This window comes from Neovison vison, chromosome 1 (assembly GCF_020171115.1).
Source record: "Neovison vison isolate M4711 chromosome 1, ASM_NN_V1, whole genome shotgun sequence".
NCBI classification, from domain to species: domain Eukaryota; kingdom Metazoa; phylum Chordata; class Mammalia; order Carnivora; family Mustelidae; genus Neogale; species Neogale vison.
The window spans coordinates 222,652,413-222,671,077 of record NC_058091.1 but is presented as its reverse complement, the minus strand read 5'-3'; the positions used below and the strand labels follow the sequence as shown (position 1 = coordinate 222,671,077).

Sequence of the window (18,665 nt, the reverse complement as noted above, 5' to 3'; positions counted from 1 at the left end):
TACAGTTAAAATAAAACATGTGTTTTAATACTAAACTCAAAGATACACCTGTTACTAAAGTAAGACTTCTTTGCAAATATAATTAGCAGAAAACATTCCACTTAATATAATACTTTCGTTAATTATCTGCAAATCACCTGCTGGTTGACATTTGCCATGTAAAATAAAGCCTTTGAGTCTCACATTTTTACTTACATATTTATGTATGGTTTATGTGAACTCTTTCAATTCCCACTGAGATTACCTGATATACAAAAAATTCTTATATTTAAATAACATTAATGTTAAGAATTAAATCCACCCCTCCCAAATCACCTAGGGAGTGTAAAGTTAAAAAAATATATTTATTACTTCTTGATTCTAATTCAAACATTTCTGAAAACAAGCCAAACCAATTAAGAAAACATTACAGAAGTAAAAGAGGCAAGATATAAGAAATCACTTAACTTTTAATTAACAATATTTTAATTTTAATAGATTTGTATAGAATTAATATAACTGAAACAATTTTGAGTTTATTATTTGTGTGTTTGTTGTTCTTGTTTTAACAGGTTAGACCTTATTAAAGTTCATATAGTCACTTCATCAGTAATATATAAAATTTACAGAAACATTTGTGGGAATATAACAAGTTGGATGTGGGAATGTATCAATCAATTACTGGCAGGATGGCAATATAGAAAGCAGAAAGTTAATGTCTTACTGGCTAGAGGAGAGCACAGAGTGCTGCAGACAGATGGGAATTCCTGGTCTCAGGGTTGTGAGTTAGAGCCCCAGATTGGTGTACAGATTACTTAAAAATAAAAAAAATTAAAAAAATAAAAATACAAAGGAAAAACATGGTGGATATCACCTTAACCAAGTGATCAAAATTTGTATCTATAATACTTGAAAAAATCAATATCATGTGCATCTTGATATGCTATAATTAAAAAAAAACCAACAAATATTACTCAGTGTTATTTCTGAAAAATTATGTATAAATTTAATTTAATTCTGAGTAAACATCAGAAAATGCAAATTAAGGTACATATCATGAAAAACACATATATATTTTTAAAATGTCAAAGTCAAGATAAAAGAAATTAAGAATTAATTCAGATTAAAAGAGAATCTTGAAGAAGACAAGACAAATAAATGCAATGTATGACACTGGATTAGATACTAGCCTGACGGGGAAAATACTTATAAAGAACATTAGGACAACTGATAAAATTTGAATATGAAATGTAGATTGTTAAATACTACTACTGCATCAGTGTTAAATGCCTTGATTTTGACAACTGGACTATGGTTATGTGAGAGAAGTATTTGATCTCAAAATATACAAATGGAACTATTTAGGGGTAAAGGAAAGGGATATCTCCAGATACTTGCAGAGGGTACACAAAAATTTTAAAATGTTTGCCTGGGACATGCACTTCCAGTCAAGATAGAGTAAAGGGATCAAATTTCCTACCTGAAACTATTTTAAAAGCAAACAAAGTATATAAAATGTCATTTTGCAATACACTAGACATCAGAAAATGAAGGGCAGTGATCCTTGAGAAACAGCAATCAAATTAAGCTCTAGCATTACCCTAGCTACCACCTTGAAAATTTCCAATCCCTGGTACAGAGTAGTGAAAGGCAGGAGAGCCCAATGGACTCTTAGTGTTGAAGAGACAAAGCAGAAAATATGAGAGATCACCCTAGCTAGAATTTATAAGATTAACTACAGGAGAAGAAAAAGTTATACAAACAAAATTTTGGAAATTTCCAGAAGTAAGTTCTTGACAATTGTAATCACGACATGGGTGTGAGGAAAGAACCCAAGGCCAGGGAAAGAATTTCCCAAAAGTGTTAGAGATCACATAACCCATCACTCATATAACATGGGATAAAGGTCTATTCCCACCCAGGCCAACTAGAAAACCCCAAGATTCACAAGGCATTGTACACCAGTGTTCAGAAGGGACTTAGCTCAGTATTGGGGAATAACCACCCCTACACTGAGCATTGCTCCTATCCTGCATAACAATTTTTTTTTTTTAGAGATTCTATTTATTTATTTGACAGAGAGAGATCACAAGTAGGCAGTGAGGCAGGCAGAGACAGAGGGGGAAGCAGTCTCTCTGCTGAGCAGAAATTTCAAAACTGATAAAATCAGATATAATTATCTCAACAACTCTAAACATGAAGGAAACTATTTCAAAATACATCATAATCAAATTATTTAAATCAGTAGTATATAAAAGACTTAAAAACTCTGAACCCCCAAATTAATCTGATTAATATTTTTAGGATATTCCACCCAACAATAGTGAATATACATTCTTTTCACCTCAAGTGCACTTGAAACGTATATCAAGTAAGACCATATTCTGGGCCATAAAACAATTCTCAATAAGTTGAAAATTATTTGAGTAATACAAAGTATATTTTCTGACTGTAAAAGAATTAAATTGGAAATAAAAGAATGATCTCAGTAGGGGACAAATATTCAGAACTAAAAGCAGTGCATGGGGAAAAGAAAAGAAATAAAGGGAAATTAAAAAGTATTTTGAGGGGCACCTGGGTGGCTCAGTGGGTTAAAGCCGCTGCCTTCGGCTCAGCTCATAATCCCAGGGTTCTGGGATCGAGCCCCACATCGGGCTCTCTGCTCAGCAGGGAACCTGCTTCCTCCTCTCTCTCTCTGCCTGCCTCTCTGCCTTGTGATCTCTATCTGTCAAATAAATAAATAAAATCTTTTAAAAAAAACTAAAATAAAAAGTATTTTGAGCTGAAACTAAAACATAAATTTGTGGGACGTGATAAAACTGAATTTAGAAGGAAATTTTATAACACCAAACACATACCAGAAAAAGCAGAAAGGTCATGTATCAATGACCATAGTTTCTGCTTTAAGAAACCTCAAAGAGAAGGGCAAAAGACAGTAAAAATTGTGGCAGAAATAAAAGAAATAGAAAACAGAAAAAGAATAGAGAAAACCACCAAAGCCAAATTTGAGATGGTCATTAAAACCCTAGACACAGTGACTAGGAAAAAAGGAACAAAAATTAATGATATCAAAAAAGAGGTAACCTCATTCTATGTTCTGCGGATGTTAAAAGGATAACAGGACATTGTGAACTACTATGTCAATACCTTCTACAACTTAGATGAAATACATTTCTTGAAAGAGTCAAACTATCAAAGCACACACAATAAAATAACTTTATAGCCCTTTATCTCTTAAATGATTTGAATTAGTAATTAAGAACTATCCAACAAAGAAAACTCCTGGTCTAGATGGCTTCACTTTGTTTACCACCTAAAATATTTGCAAAAGAAATAATACTAATTCTATATGAACTTTTTCAGAATACTGAAAAGGAAAAAATATTTTTTAATTCACTCTGGAGGTCAACATTACCCTAATATCAAAACCAGGCCAAGACATTATAAGAAAACTACAGAACAGGGGCACCTGGGTGGCTCAGTTGTTAAGTGTCTGCCTTCAGCTAAGATCATGATCCTAGGGTCCTGGGATCAGGTTCCGCATCAGACTCCCTGCTTGGGAAGCCTGCTTCCCCCTCTCCTACTCTCCTTGCTTGTGTTTCCCTCTCTCTCTGTGTCTCTTTCTGTCAAATAAATAAAATTTAAAAAGAAAGAAAGAAAACTACAGAACAATAACTCTCATAAGGAATAGATGCAAAAAGGGGCCTATGGGTGGCTCTAGTAGCTAAGCATCTTTGGCTCAGGTTATGCTCTCAGGGTTTGGGATTGATCCCCACATCAGGCTCCCTACTCAGTGGAGAGTCTGCTTGTCCCTCTTCCTCTGCCCTTCCCCCAACTCATGCTCTGTCTCTCTCTCAAAAAATAAATTAGTTTTAATAGTTTTAATAGTTCTTTTTTTAATAGTTTTAAAAAAAGAAATAGATGCAATAAATAAAATATTGGCAAATCATATCTAATGATATATTAAAAGGATAATACATCATGGCCAATCCCAGGAATACAAGATTGCTAAAATATTCTAAACTAATCAACACACTCACTATATTAATACACTAAAAAAAGATGAAGAAATAAAACTACCTTTAACCTCAAAAACATGATTATCTTTGTAGAAAATCCAATGTGATCTTTTAAAAAGCTACTAAAACTAATAAATGAACTTAGCAAAAGTGCAGGATACAAACCAACTGTATTTGTATATACTAGTGATAAATGATTATAAAATGAAATTTTAAAAATATCATTTACAATAAGAACAAACAAGTGTGAAAACATTGAAAAATCACAAAACATTGCTAAGAAATATTAGAGAAGACCTAAATAAAGAGATATATCTTTTTGTAGGTAGGAAGAATCTGCATTGTGAAGATGTCAATTCATTAGGTTTAGCACAAACTCAATAGGAGCAGATGACACAAAATCATGAACAGCAGCAGGCAAAGATCATTGAGGCCATCAAAGAGGTCAGCCTACCACAGGCACCAACATTATTAACATTATTAACACAACATTATTAAAGTATCTCCACATTATTTTTTTTTTTTAGTCCTTATAATTCCTCTCAAAGAACTCTGGAACCAGATTACCTGGTATAAATCTTGGGTCTTTTATCTAATGTGTAATCTAGCCAATTATTTCACTTCCCTGTGCCCAAGTTTCCTCATCTATAAAATGGAGATAACAGAACTTCTCTCATGCAGTTATTGTGATATTTAAAAGATTAAACATCTGCAAAGCACTTAAGAGTTTGGAACATAATAAACAATTGCATAAATACATCCATAAAACCAATATAGACACTAAACTTACTATTCCTTAAAAATAAGTGTATTTTAGAATAGACCTTTCTTTAAGTAATTAATGATGCCCATTACAAGTAAACCCCAGTTTTAGTCAAGGTGTGTAAAAAAAAAGGTAGTTCATTAAATTACATGTATTTAGTCAAACAGGCAGTGAGAAAAAAATATCTTCTTATTTGCACTTTTAATTAAAGTTTAAGAAGCAAACATAGGTAATGCCTGGGATGACCATAATCGTTATTTACCTGATCTTAGTTTGTGCCTATTGTCTAGGCATACCTGCCAATGGTACCCTCTCTCACTCTTAAAACTGTTCCAGATTGCACAGGAAATTAAGGTTGCACAAGTCTATCACAATCCTTGATTGGAATGGAAACTGAATCTAGATAAACACATTTGAGTAAGGAATCAACAAACCAGAGATGAAATGAATCAAACAGAGATGAAGTGAATCTGGAAAAGGAAGAAGGGTATGGGTGGTTTGGATAACTAAGCATGAAAGAACCAGAGTAGTAAAAGAAAAATAAATGTCTCAAAATGCCCAAATAACAAAATCAATTCATCCACAAACTGAATTCAAGATTCCTCTGCTGCCAATATATTGGCATATTCTTAGAAGTCTAGAGATAGTTCATAAAAATGTATCTGGCATTTCCTTAAGGATTAAAAGAAATCCATAAATGAATACCAAATAAAAGTTAATGTATCACATTTAATTTCCTTTTCCTATCTGTTTTAATATATAATCATGAAGGTAATATATAATTCTGATAGAGACATTCTATAAAAATTAAGAAAACTTGCTTACATTCACACACTATAGGCTAAGTCGTAGCAAGAAACTATTTTTTATAGCTATTTTCAATCTCCCAACTGAAAATATTAGTTGACGTTGGAAATTCTAATCCCTTTAAAATCCAGCAGCAACGAAGCAAATAGTCATGATCCCATAAGAGGATAAATATGTTCATTTTAATTAAAGACTAAAATATGTGACTTGGTGTGCAATTTTTGCATCTGTATTATGAGATATATTTATATGTCCTATGCATTTCATTAATAAAAAACTGAAAAGGAAGTATGATTATTAAAGAATAGCCTAGTAATAGAGGCATTGTTAAAAAATCTGGATCTTAACTTTTCAAGAATGTAGTCAAGAGGAATGAAGTCCTGATATATGCAACAATGTAGATGAACCTTGAAAACACTATGCAAAGTAAAAGCCAGTCACAAAAGACTACATATTTTATGATTCCATTCATACAACCAGTCCTGAATAGGCAAAGCTATAGAGACTAAAAGTAGATTAGTAGTTGCTCAGTCTGGGACTGGTATGGGAAAGATAAGAGACTGGGTGACAACTTCTTCTTTTTTTTTTTTTTTTTTTTAAAGATTTTTTATTTATTTATTTGACAGAGAGAGATCACAAGTAGGCAGAGAGGCAGGCAGAGAGAGAGAGGAGGAAGCAGGCTTCCTGCTGAGCAGAGAGCCCGACGCGGGACTCGATCCCAGGACCCCGAGATCACGACCCCAGCTGAAGGCAGCGGCTCAACCCACTGAGCCACCCAGGCGCCCCGACAACTTCTTATAAGAATGATGGAAATGTCCTAAAATTAATTACGGTGATGGCTGCACAAGCCTCTAAATATACTAAAAGCCATGGAGCTGTACATTTAATGGACAAAGTGTATGGCCTATGAATTATATCTCAATAAATCTATAATAAAAAAATTTAGGTTATAATTCCTGTCTGAATATATATTGTTATATACTAGTATATTAAAGATGGAAACATGATTCTAATGTTTGATAGGAGAGAACTCCAAAAAATTAATATATTAGTCTGTTCATGTTAATTGCTCAACACTGGTACAAGAATACTCTATGTCTCTAAATTCCTACGGATTTTCAGACTATAAAAAGATTTCTTGAGTGCTTTTGCCACAAAATAAATTTAGAAAATGTCTTGACTTGGGGGGAGCCTGAGTGGTTTAGTCAATTGGGCTTCTGCCTTCAGCTCAGGTTATGGTCCCAGGGTTTGGGGATGGAAGCCTGCATCAGGCTCCCTCCTGGCTCAGTGGAAAGCCTGCTTCTCCCTTTCTCCTCTGCTCCTGCTCTCTCACTATCTTTATCTCTCTCTCTCAAATAAATAAATAAAATCTTAAAGATATTTTTTAAAAAGAAAGGAGGAAATTGTTTTTGCTTTAAATTTGGTGACTATTTTCTGACTTCACATGGGAATATAAATAATTTTTAAATCTGTCAAATTGTAGATATGTACTCCTAAGCACCTATTAATTTACTGTGTCTTAATACAAAGCTTAATTAGAATAATATGAAAGTTTTGTAATATGTATAACTTTTTTTTAAAGATTTTATTTATTTGACAGAGAGAGAGGGAAAGAGCACAATCAGTAGGGATAGCAGACAGAGAGAGAAGAAGAAGCAAACTCTCTGTTGAGCACGGACCCAGGCACGGGGTTAGATCCCAGGACCCAGGGTCATGACCTGAGTGGAAGGCAGATGCTTAACCAACTGAGCCACTCAGGGGTCCCAACATGCATAACTTTTTAAGTGTATATATACAGTTCCATTTTATCTTCTTAAATTCTGTTTGTAGAGTTTCAAGTACAAAATATTAATCATTGCTTGACCTAGTTATATAGTATCATATTCAATTATTTTTAAAAAATTACCAAATGTCCCCACATATCAGATATCAGTACTACCAACACTCATGGGTACTTGCAAGCTGGACCCCTCTTCAAGAGAAATCCCTTGAATCATGACATCCCCCATGAAAGAAAAAGAGATCTTGTGGTCCCCAACAGCCTGGACTACTGTTGCAGAAAAACGTAGCCTTGACAATTAAGAAACTTGGAAATCTTCACTAAGGCTAATCTCAGCTAACACAGGTGAATAGAGACTACATTGCTGGAACTTTCCCAGAGCTAGAAACACCATACTCAACCCAGCCAGTACTCTTACGCTCACAGATGAAGATCCTTCTCTCCCAAAATCATTCCATAAAATCTGGAAAAGGTGACTATTCCATTAAATGTATAGATATTAACACAAAGCTATATAAAGATGAAAAATCAAGGAAATGTGACACCACCAAATGAATACAATGATTTTCCAGTAACTGACTGCAAAGGAATGGAAATCTACAAATTGACAAATAATTCAAAATAATTGTTCTTAAAAAGTTTGGCAAGCTACAAAGACAGATCCACAACTCAGCGATAACAGGAAAAGAATGTGTGAATAAAATCATAAATTCAAAAAGGAGATCAAAATTATACAAAAGAATCAAATAGAAATTCTGGAGCTGAAGAATAAAATGAGTGAAATTTTTAAAAATGCAATAAAGAACAACAGCAGACATATCGAGCAGAAGAAAGAAAGCATGAACTTGGAAACAAGTTATATGATATTACCCACTAAAATCAAAAACAAAAACAAAAACAAAACAAAACAATGAAGAAACCCTACCTAAATTATGGAACATGAACAAATGAAATATTAGCATCATGGGAGTCCAAGAAGGAGAAGAGAGAGAGAGAAATAGGCAAAAAGCTTATTAAAGGAAATAATGGCTACAAACTTTCAAGATCCAGGGAGATATATGAACATCCAGGTATCACACTGTACACTTAAAGTAGTACTGTCAATTATGCTTTAAATTTTTTTTAATTTTTAAAATATTTTATTTATTAGGCGCCTGTGTGGCTCAGTGGGTTGAGCAGCTGCCTTTGGCTCAGGTTGTGATCTGGGGTCCTGGGATCGAGTCCCGCTTTGGGCTCTCTGCTCAGCGGGGAGCCTGATTCCTGTTCTCTCTCTGCCTGTCTCTCTGCCTACTTGTGATCTCTCTCTGTCAAATAAATAAATAAAATCTTTTAAAAACTATTTTGTTTATTTATTTGACAGAGATCACTTGTGATCTCTGTCAAATAAATAAATAAAATATCTTAAAAATATTTTTATTTTTTAATATTTTATTTTATATACTATATTTAATATCTTTTTTATATAATTTTTTATTTTTTATAAATATATATTTTTAAGCCCCAGTGTACAGGTATGTGAATCTCCAGGTTTACACACTTCACAGCACTCACCATAGCACATACCTTCCCCAATGTCCATAACCCCACCCGCCTTTTCCCAACACCCCTCCCCCCAGCAACCCTCAGTTTGTTTTGTGAGATTAAGAGTCACTTATCTTTAATAAGATCTTTTTTTTAATATTTTATTTATTTATTTGACGGAGATCACTTGTGATCTCTCTCTGTCAAATAAATAAAATATCTTTAAAAAATATTTTATTTATTTATTTGACAGAGAGAGATCACAAGTAGGCAGAGAGGCAGGCAGAGAGAGCGGGAAGCAGGCTTCCCGCTGAACAGAGAGCCCGAGGAGGGGCTCAATCCCAGAACCTGGGGATCACCACCTGAGCCGAAGGCAAAGGCTTAACCCACTGAGCCACCCAGGAGCCCCTATACTTCAATTTTTAAAAAAAATTTGATAAAGCTAGCTGGTACATAACAAACATTCATTATATAAACATATATATATATATATATACACTTATGTATACAAATAAATGTACAAAAAATTAAAATAATATGTATGTATAAATAGTTTTTAATATACTCTTTGATGTTAATGCAGTATTTTTTATACCAGATAAAACTATTTTTTTTAATTAATTAACTTTTTATTTAGAGAGAGAGTGGGAGTAGAGCAGGGCAAAAGGAGAAGCAGAGAGAATCTTAAGCAGGCTCCTCATTCAGTGCAGAGCCCCATGCAGGGCTCAATCTCATGACCCTGATATCATGGCCTGAGCCACAATCAAGTTGGATGCCCAACTGATTAAGCCATCCAGTAACTCCCAGAATTTTAAATTTTTTATATTGCTTATTTATTTATGTCTAGTCACAGTGACCGATAGATTTATAGAGCAGTTTGCTTTAAATTTATATCAATATAAAAAATATTATTTGCTAAGAGAAGACAGTATTTTGAGTTTTCATACTTTCATTTTTTCAAAAGTAACTATTATTACCTAAGGAACTATAGTTCCAAGTGGTTTTCTGCTTAAAACATTTAAATCCCTGAGATAAAATTTGACCTAGTGGAGATAAACATACCCATTAATTTTTCCTCTGGAATTCACAGTAAACACATTATACATTCTCTCTAGTGAGCTCACATTTCAAGCAAACACAAATCATGATCTTACCTATAAATGGTGAAGTCATAATCCTGAATATGGTAATGGGTGAGTTACATAAGGCCATGAAAAATGGTATTATAAGAGCAATGAAAAACATTAATATAAGAGCATCTACACAAATTCTTTAATTTTACTAAAAGTAGTAGTATGATTTAAAGATATATTCAGTTTCACAAATTAAAAATACATAAGAAAGAATCAAGATGGTTAACCACCCAACAAAAAACTCTATATATTACAGATGACATTCATCAGATTTAGAAGTCACTCCCTGGCCTTAATAATTCACTAGACTTTTAAGTAAGCAGACGTTTAAATAAGCTAAAAGTTATTTTGAGAAAACAACAATTCAAAAAGGCACTCTATGCTGCCCCTAAGAGGTACTTTTCTAACCTCCACTATATAACCAATCAAAAATGGTATGAGATACGAACTCTTCAAAGTACTGTCCTATTAAATCCTGAGATCATTCCCAGTACTAGTCTGACCTTTAGGAGACAAATTTAAAAAGAAAATTTTACATTCAAACCTCGGGCATCAAGAAAGCACTCAAAGTAGCTTATAGAAACAAGGAAGAGCTCTGCAGAGGATCAGAAAAATATCTGGACCAATTCAGAGGAACAAGACAGCTGAATATTGCAGCCAGTGCAAAGAAAAGATGGCTAACCGCCCAGATAAATTTCACGACTCAAACACTTCTAAACCTGCACTCTTTGTATAGCTACTGTCATTTGATGCAAAAACTAAAAATTGAATGCACATACAATAACAAAAATATAAAGCACTAGGAGTCCACTGGGCATTGTCTTTTTAAGGAGAGTTGGACTTTATAAATATAAACACAGAAGCCAATGTAAATTATCTGTGATCATTTTGCTAACCATATATAACAAACATTTTCCTGTAGTAATTCATTGACACTAATCATATCCATATATATATTTTTATACAAATATTTCTATATTTGCACAATTCTTAGTGTATTTTTAACTCCTCAAATACATTTGGGAATCATTCCAGACCACAAGACTCTGAAGAATTGCAGAATTTATCACACTGACATGTCAACACATATGAATACAGAACCCATACAATGTTGTTTTTATTCAGCAAGCATGTCATAAACAAAATTTTCTAGTTTACAATGCCAGGTAGATGAAGTCAATTATAGTAATTAGAATTGTTTTTTTAAAAAAAAGCAAAAAACCTCAGAAGCTTTAACTCTACAACTTAGTTAACAGGGACATTTTTTAAAAAGTTAAAGTCACTTTATCTTCTGGGATCTCAAGATTCTGATGCCATGTAACTTTATACTCCCTCCTTATAGTTAAATGTAGAGTCAATGGGCACACCACAGAAGAAATACATGTTAAATACTATCTTGCCAATTAAAGAAATAAGATAACAAAGAATATTTCATTTTACTAAGATAGAATAATGCTTCCATTTTGCTTATTCTTTTTTTCATTTTTAAATGCTGATAAGAGGTCAAAAGACAAGTTCGTCTTAAATGATTTAAGCATGCTTCTAACCAGTCATAATTAAGGTATGAAAAAACTAAAACAGCTAGCATAGTACAGTCATAGAAGACAGGATTATCAGGGTTTGAGATCTGTGCTTTCACTTACTTGAGCAATTAAAGTATTTTAAACTAGTTTCCTCATTTTTTACATGGGAAAAATAATAATGGTATCTATTTCACAGAGTTCTTGTTGGAGAGGAAGGAATAAAAGGATCTGAAAGTTATGTAAAACTGGAAAGAAATATATAAATTCATTGCATTATCATCTAATAATAATTTTTCCCTGAGAAGCAAGCTATCAACATGTAATGTAATAAATGTGCTTCTTTATATTTAGACCTTAATTAAAATATTTTTAATTAAATAAACATTCATCCAAGTAAATTGTGTAACTATTGATGTCCTCCTTTTTAACAATTTGGAGATAAGAATAATTAATATATTTTATAACCAAGAATGATGACTCAGCTTTGTTTTTAAAATATAATCTCATACTTTTTAATCTTTGTTATATTATGTATTTTGTTCAATGAAGAAAACATATATGTGCTTCCAATTTAACCTTAGGAATAGGTATCAGTTGAAGGAAAGATGTTTATTGTATTTCTAAGTCAACTCTAAATATATTCTTTTTTCTTATTTGGTTCATTTGATGTAAATACTGTAATAGTGTAATATATTCTTTCTCAATTGTGATTAACAAATTTACCAGTTTGCTTTCAATATACTCATTACCTGAATGAGGCTTTAGACAGAACCAAATATAGTTAAAATATCAAACATAACAATCAAAGATAAAATATTTGCAACAAACCATACCTAGTAATAAGAACAGCATTATCGTGGTGGGCAATCCCATTTTCTGGAATGGTGTTTCCATCACTTTGGTGAGAGAGAATGGATTTCTGCCATTTACAGAAGCTATCGAGGGACTTGTCTGCATGGTGGTTTATCTCCAAGTTTGGCTGCAATACAACATGCATACCAGAAATGTTCCAAACAAATTACTAAGGTCAGTTGTTAAAACTTTTGAAGACTAAAGTGGGACTATAATTAGAAGCAGTGGTTTCTAGGAATAAACTCTTGCCAATTTTTATCTCTGTAATATCTGACCTAGAGTTAATTTAGTGTACTATTGAATATTCTTTCCAGTTCCAGCTTTAATGATCATGTGAATATATGTGATTCTTAGCAACCAAAACCACTATTAGTAGATCTGCCATGCAAATGCTCATCTTTATACTGAAACATAAAGCTAATATACATATATGGAGCCTTACCATGACATAGGAGTTACATTATTATAAACTACTTAAAATATTAAACGCTTAGTAGTGAAAATAATATTCAACTAGAACTTCCTAAAAGGAAAAATAATAAAATATTTTATAATACATAATTCTATAGCCTGTTTATTAAAGGTTTTAGATTTCTAAACTAACTCATTCTTACCTGATCTTCTGTAAGAACAATTAAGCGGGCCACTATAATATTCACAACGTTTCCTAGGCTGGAATCACGGTAAAGTTTGGCAACCTGACCTCCAGAAAATAAGAAAAGACACAAAGTCAGACAAAAATCATAGGCTGATTGCTTAGTACTTTTTAAAAGAATGATAAAACAATTTTTCATAAATTAAACCACTTTGTATATAAAAAGATATTATTTTATCCCATCTAACTTAGAATTCTACCCTCAAGATGCCTCCATAAAAGATTTTTATATAAATCTACCTCAAGAAATATTTTCTCCTAAAACTGAACTATAACATAGTCATTAAGCGGGTGAGCTGATGTTTCAAGTTAAAGAAAACCTCTTAAATAGGATTTATATGACCCATTCAAAAACACATTATCTAAAATGAACAAAAGTTCATCTTTAAATTTATTTCCTATGGAACTGAAACATTAATATATTAATTCTTTCTCATTTTAGATGAGTAAATTCTTAAAATCATTAATTCACATTAAAAATCCATGACCTCAGTCAAAACCACAAATTATTAAGTTAGAATATTATATAGAGGCATCAAACTTACAATATTCATCACACTCAAAATGTAATGTTCAATGTCTTTGCGGCCATGGTAGCCCACCATCATTTTGTCTGCCACTACCAATGTCTCCACAAACCGCTCAATGCTTACTGATCTCTTCTGTCTGTGGCGGATATGCGTGCCATTAATTGGTAGTGAAGAAGGAAAAGTAGATGTGTCATTCAGCCACCAAGGTTTGCCACTTCTTATGAGGTCTACAATAAAATAATTAACTAGGTCAGACAGGTTCACCAATGAAGCTTACTTCTTTTTAAATCTTTCATATAGACATGCTTCTTATAAATTTTCAAAAGTATTAAGATATTTCAGTGAGGAGAGGGGATGAGGAAATATAATAGTGAGAAAATTAAACTCTTTGAAGTTTTCAAAATAATCATCTTATTTGAAACAAATTGAACATTAATAACATTCAGCTGGTCATAAAAACAAAAAATAAGCCTAATGAATAAAAATATTTTAAAATCATCATTGCATACTATTCCAGTGACTGATTATGTCATAATATTTTAAAATATAGATGTACTTTATATATAAAGTTTTCTCAAAAACAACTAGAGCATTAACTTTATAAATACCATAAGACAATTCTGATGAAGAACATCAATATTGCAAAAATCTGTTCCTTTTTTTTTTTTAAGTAAGCTCTATGCCTAATGTGGAGCTTGAACTCACCACCTCAATATCAAGAGTCACATGCTCTACCAACTGAGTCAGCCAGGTACCCCCAAAATCCTATTCTTGAAATGTCTCTGAGCATTTATGTTAAAGTAAGATTTATTATTAAACTATCTTAATTAGAGCAATTCTACTGCTCTAGAAATCTCAATTCTAAAAGCCTGTGAATTAAGTTTTTTATTTAGTTTTACGATATATAACTATACTAACAAAGACCCAAAGTAGTCCTCTTCGAAAACCTAGAGGTAAGTGGTGCTACAATGAGAGTTGAAGGATTACGATTCCAGCATGGCTTCCTTTAAACCACGTTTCACTGGATTGCAGTTTTTTAATCCTTTGTTTTCTAACAGTTGGTCCTTCAGTACAGAGAAAACCTTTTAGTTCTATGGTATTTGTAAACACTTGTCTCATTTACATTTACCTTTATTTAATAAACTTGAACAGGTATAGGTCCTCTGCATACCTTACTTTCGTATCTGTATGATCTTTCTAACATCTACTTATTAAACAATTTAGTGAGGGAGAATCAGATTAATTTATATAATATAGTTGACAGGAACTGGCAGCATTTTCTATTATTTTTCTAATTTTTTTAGCCTTAACCCTTTAAAAATTACTTTGGTAAGAGTTAAAAATTTCAAGAAATAAGAGATGGAAAGGACTATGACGAATACCAGTAAAATAGTTTTGAAACTCATATAAATTAAATGAGTATATTTTGTTCCTAAAGGCCAAGAGAGGGAGAGACATATTACTTTTTATTTCAATAGTATAACTTCTGGACAGCCAGTAAGTACTCCCCTCTTCCAGACAGACTCTTAAGATGGCCCCTATGACCTGCCAATGTTTACACTTTGTGTGATCTCCTCCTCTTTAGTGTGAGTGGGACTGTATCTTGCTTCTAACCAAGAGAATACAGCAAAGATAAAGGGAGATACATGATTACACATAGATGAGTACATAATTATATTACATAATATTGGAGCATCTTTCTTACTAGTCTTTCCCTTGCTGGTTTTAAGGAAGCAGACAACCAAATTGGCGAACTGTACATGACAAGGAACTACAGATGGCCTCTGGCAGACAACTAGCCCCAAACTAAAGCTTTCAGTCTTTTAATAGCAAGGGACTGAATGCTGCCAACAATCTTGGGAATAGGAAGGTAGATTCTTCCCCTGTCAAGACTCTAGAAGAGAACCCAGTCCTGGCTGAGGCTAAGTCAATTAACTCATTCATGTACAACTTCAGGTCCACAGAAACTGTGAGATAATAAAAGTATATTGCTTAAGCCACTGAGTTTGTAGTAATAACTGTTATGAAATGGTCAAAATCCTTTCTGCATTTTCATAATTCCAGTTCTTTTTTTGCTCATCTTCCAATATCATAAAACCACCCATGTATTCAAATCATGCCTAGTTTTCCCTTCCTCCAGATGAACAGTCTAAATGTCTAAATGTAGGATTTTATTTCCATTATTTTGATCATTTTCACTCCTTTGATCCATTCAATTTCTCCTTATATTTATTTTAAGTATTTGTGAAAAGAATTGGACTTGACTGGGCAAAATAAACACAGCAATAACGTTCCTCATTAGACAGTACTCAATTTAAAGTAGTTATTGTTATCATCATTTTAAAAAATTTCAGACTTTCAGCTTTTTAAATTGTTAGTTTGCTTGGTATTCACTCCAACAGATAAATGTATATATAATGTCTTTGATGGATATTCATAAATGGAAAGAGTCTTCTATGCAAAGAATTTGTAGTCTGATGTATAAAAAATACACACACAATGAATAAATGTAATCAAGATATCTGGTTTCACTTTAAAAATTAAATTAATCCAGCATGATTAGATCATTACAAAACATTATCTACATGCTGTAATTGTCAACTGACTGCTTAATGTTAAGCTTAATGATCTGTAACTAATATCTTGTTTAGTCTAAAAGAGAATACACAACTGACTTGTTTCAAAACAAAGATCAGTAGTTATTCAAATGAACTTACTACATATGCTCAAATTAATTTTGGAAAGAGTTTAGAATGTCAAAGAAAACATTCCTCCATAAATCTATACAATAAAGAACTTTTCCTCACAGTCAAATATGTAGATCTCTTTGTCATCTGAAATAAGATCTTAAATTTTGATCAATCTCAAAATATTTCTAATATATACAAGCTGTTCAAAATATTCTTAATATATACAAGTTGTTCAAAATTATTGCATGGACCTGCTTTATTTTTCACTAACAGCACTTGTTACTTCTTGATAGTTGGCCATGTATTTATTTGTTTGCTTGATTGCTTTTTTAATTAACTCTCTTCACTAGAATATATAAGCCTCATGGGAGCAGAGACTTTTCTTGTTTTATTGCTGCATCTCAACACCTCAAATAGCCTGACACATACATACTAAATGAATATTTATTTAATAAATACATAAGTAAATAATGCAGGTATAGAGACATAATAATATCTACATCAATGGACAAGACTATTCATTTATCCCTGGGTAGTGGTAAAGAGCAATTTTCACTTTCTTTTTAGCACATATTTACTAAATTTTCTACAAATAACAAGTATTTTTTATTATTTTTTGAGATTGATAATACAATTTAATCAGAATGGGAAAATTTATGTCTGAATATGAGATAAATATGCCCCCTCTCAAAGGGTTTTTCTATATTATATTTTGATATAAAATTGAGTTCCCAATAACTGGTTAACTGGGAATTAACACCTATAAATGCACATGTCATTTGAATTATGCTGTCAAAATAGTATCATAATTAAGATCAATAGTTCTTAACCAGACATTTCCCAAACTTATTAATCATAAAATATTTTTTTAAAGTGATATTCCTATAGAACTTAGGGAACTATGACAGATTTTCCACTCTTGGGAAGCCAGTGAAACATTTCAAAGTGTGTAATAAAGGGACACCTTTGTGGCTCAGTCAGGTAAGCGTCTGCCTTCGGCTCAGGTCATGATCCCAGGATGCTGGGATCCAGCCCATGTTGGGCTCCCTGCTCAGCGGAAGTCTCCTTCTCCCTCTCCCTCTGCCTCTCCCCCTGCCTGTACTCTCTCTGTCTCTGTCTCAAATGAATAAATAAAATCTCAAAAAGGAGGGGGGAAGGGAAGGAAGAAAGGAAGAAAGAGTATAATATAGCCAGATGTAGGACAGCCCACTAAGGACAAAAACAAAACTGAAGACAGTAAGACTCCAGTTAGAAAGTCATTACAGGGGTGCAGGCAAGAGATAACAAGGGTCTGAACTAAATAGACTGGTGTTAAAGGTAACAGAAATGACTAGTGAATAGACTAAAAGTGAGGAAATAGTCACAGTAGTTCACTTAAGATTTTTCAGCCATTCAAGAATATCTCATTCACCTGCTTTATTTTTTGCCAATAGCACAGTAATCCAGGGGGAGAGACCATAAAAGAAGAAAATCCTCCCCAACAAGGACAAAATTTTATGTTGGCAATAAGAGTAGATTTACTGAACTATCTGATTCATGCCTCAACCTTTGGAAAAGAAGGATCTACCTCAGCAAGACCAATGAATAATAAGATAGGCCCTCCAAAAGAGGATAATTTGAATATCTAAGGGTTAAGAGTGATCTTTCAGAATACAATGAAATCTTTAAATATTTTTGCAAAAAGTCATCTTTACAATCATGATGTGAAGAATGCCATGTTATGGAAAAAAATGATAGGAAAATTATATTGTAATAAACAACTAAATATTTGAATCCTAGTTTTTCAGGAATTTATATATTGTTGTACTTACAGTTTAAATTCAGTAAATATAGATAAACTAAACTATTTCCATAATTTTTAGTTTCATTTCTCAGTACAAAGATCCATCAAAAAGTTTTTCATTGTTTTCTATGAAATTTTATGTCATGCCTTAAGCATGCCTTAAGCATTTAGTATGTATGTGTCAGGCTATTTGAGGTGTTGAGATGCAGCAATAAAACAAGAAAAGTCTCTGCTCCCATGAGGCTTATATTCTAGTGAAGAGAGTTAATTAAAAAAGCAATCAAGCAAACAAATAAATATATGTCTTAAGCATGACATAAAAGTGGTCTTTTTCTGTATCAATTACTTTTTATTTTTACTGTATCAATTACTCTTCATCAACAAGGATGTCCCAGAGATCACTCAAGACGTGTATCTAGAATGAGAACAGTCACTTGAAAAAAGAACTCCAGAGCCATCTTAGACTTGAAGCAGAAGAAAAGGTGCCCAAGAAGCATATGGATATAAACAAAACAATGGGTTTGTTTAACCCATTCTATTCTTTATAAATCTACTTGTTGAACCCTTCCCACTTTTTTCTAAAATTACTCGTTGCTGAACTTTTCTTTGTATTAAGCTGAAACCTGCTGA

General features: G+C 32.6%; 1 protein-coding gene across 2 annotated transcripts in view; it reads right to left on the bottom strand.

The window, feature by feature from the left end:
* Positions 1 to 18,665, bottom strand: part of ADAMTS6 (ADAM metallopeptidase with thrombospondin type 1 motif 6) — a 294,254-nt gene that overhangs the window by 254,534 nt on the left and 21,055 nt on the right. For both annotated transcript variants that reach the window (XM_044268162.1, XM_044268174.1), the window contains exons 5-7: positions 13,578 to 13,789; positions 12,992 to 13,075; positions 12,359 to 12,504 (exon numbers count right to left, since the gene is read on the bottom strand). In XM_044268162.1, the coding sequence (XP_044124097.1) occupies positions 12,359 to 12,504; positions 12,992 to 13,075; positions 13,578 to 13,789 (442 nt within the window). The remainder of the gene's footprint in view (positions 1 to 12,358; positions 12,505 to 12,991; positions 13,076 to 13,577; positions 13,790 to 18,665) is intronic.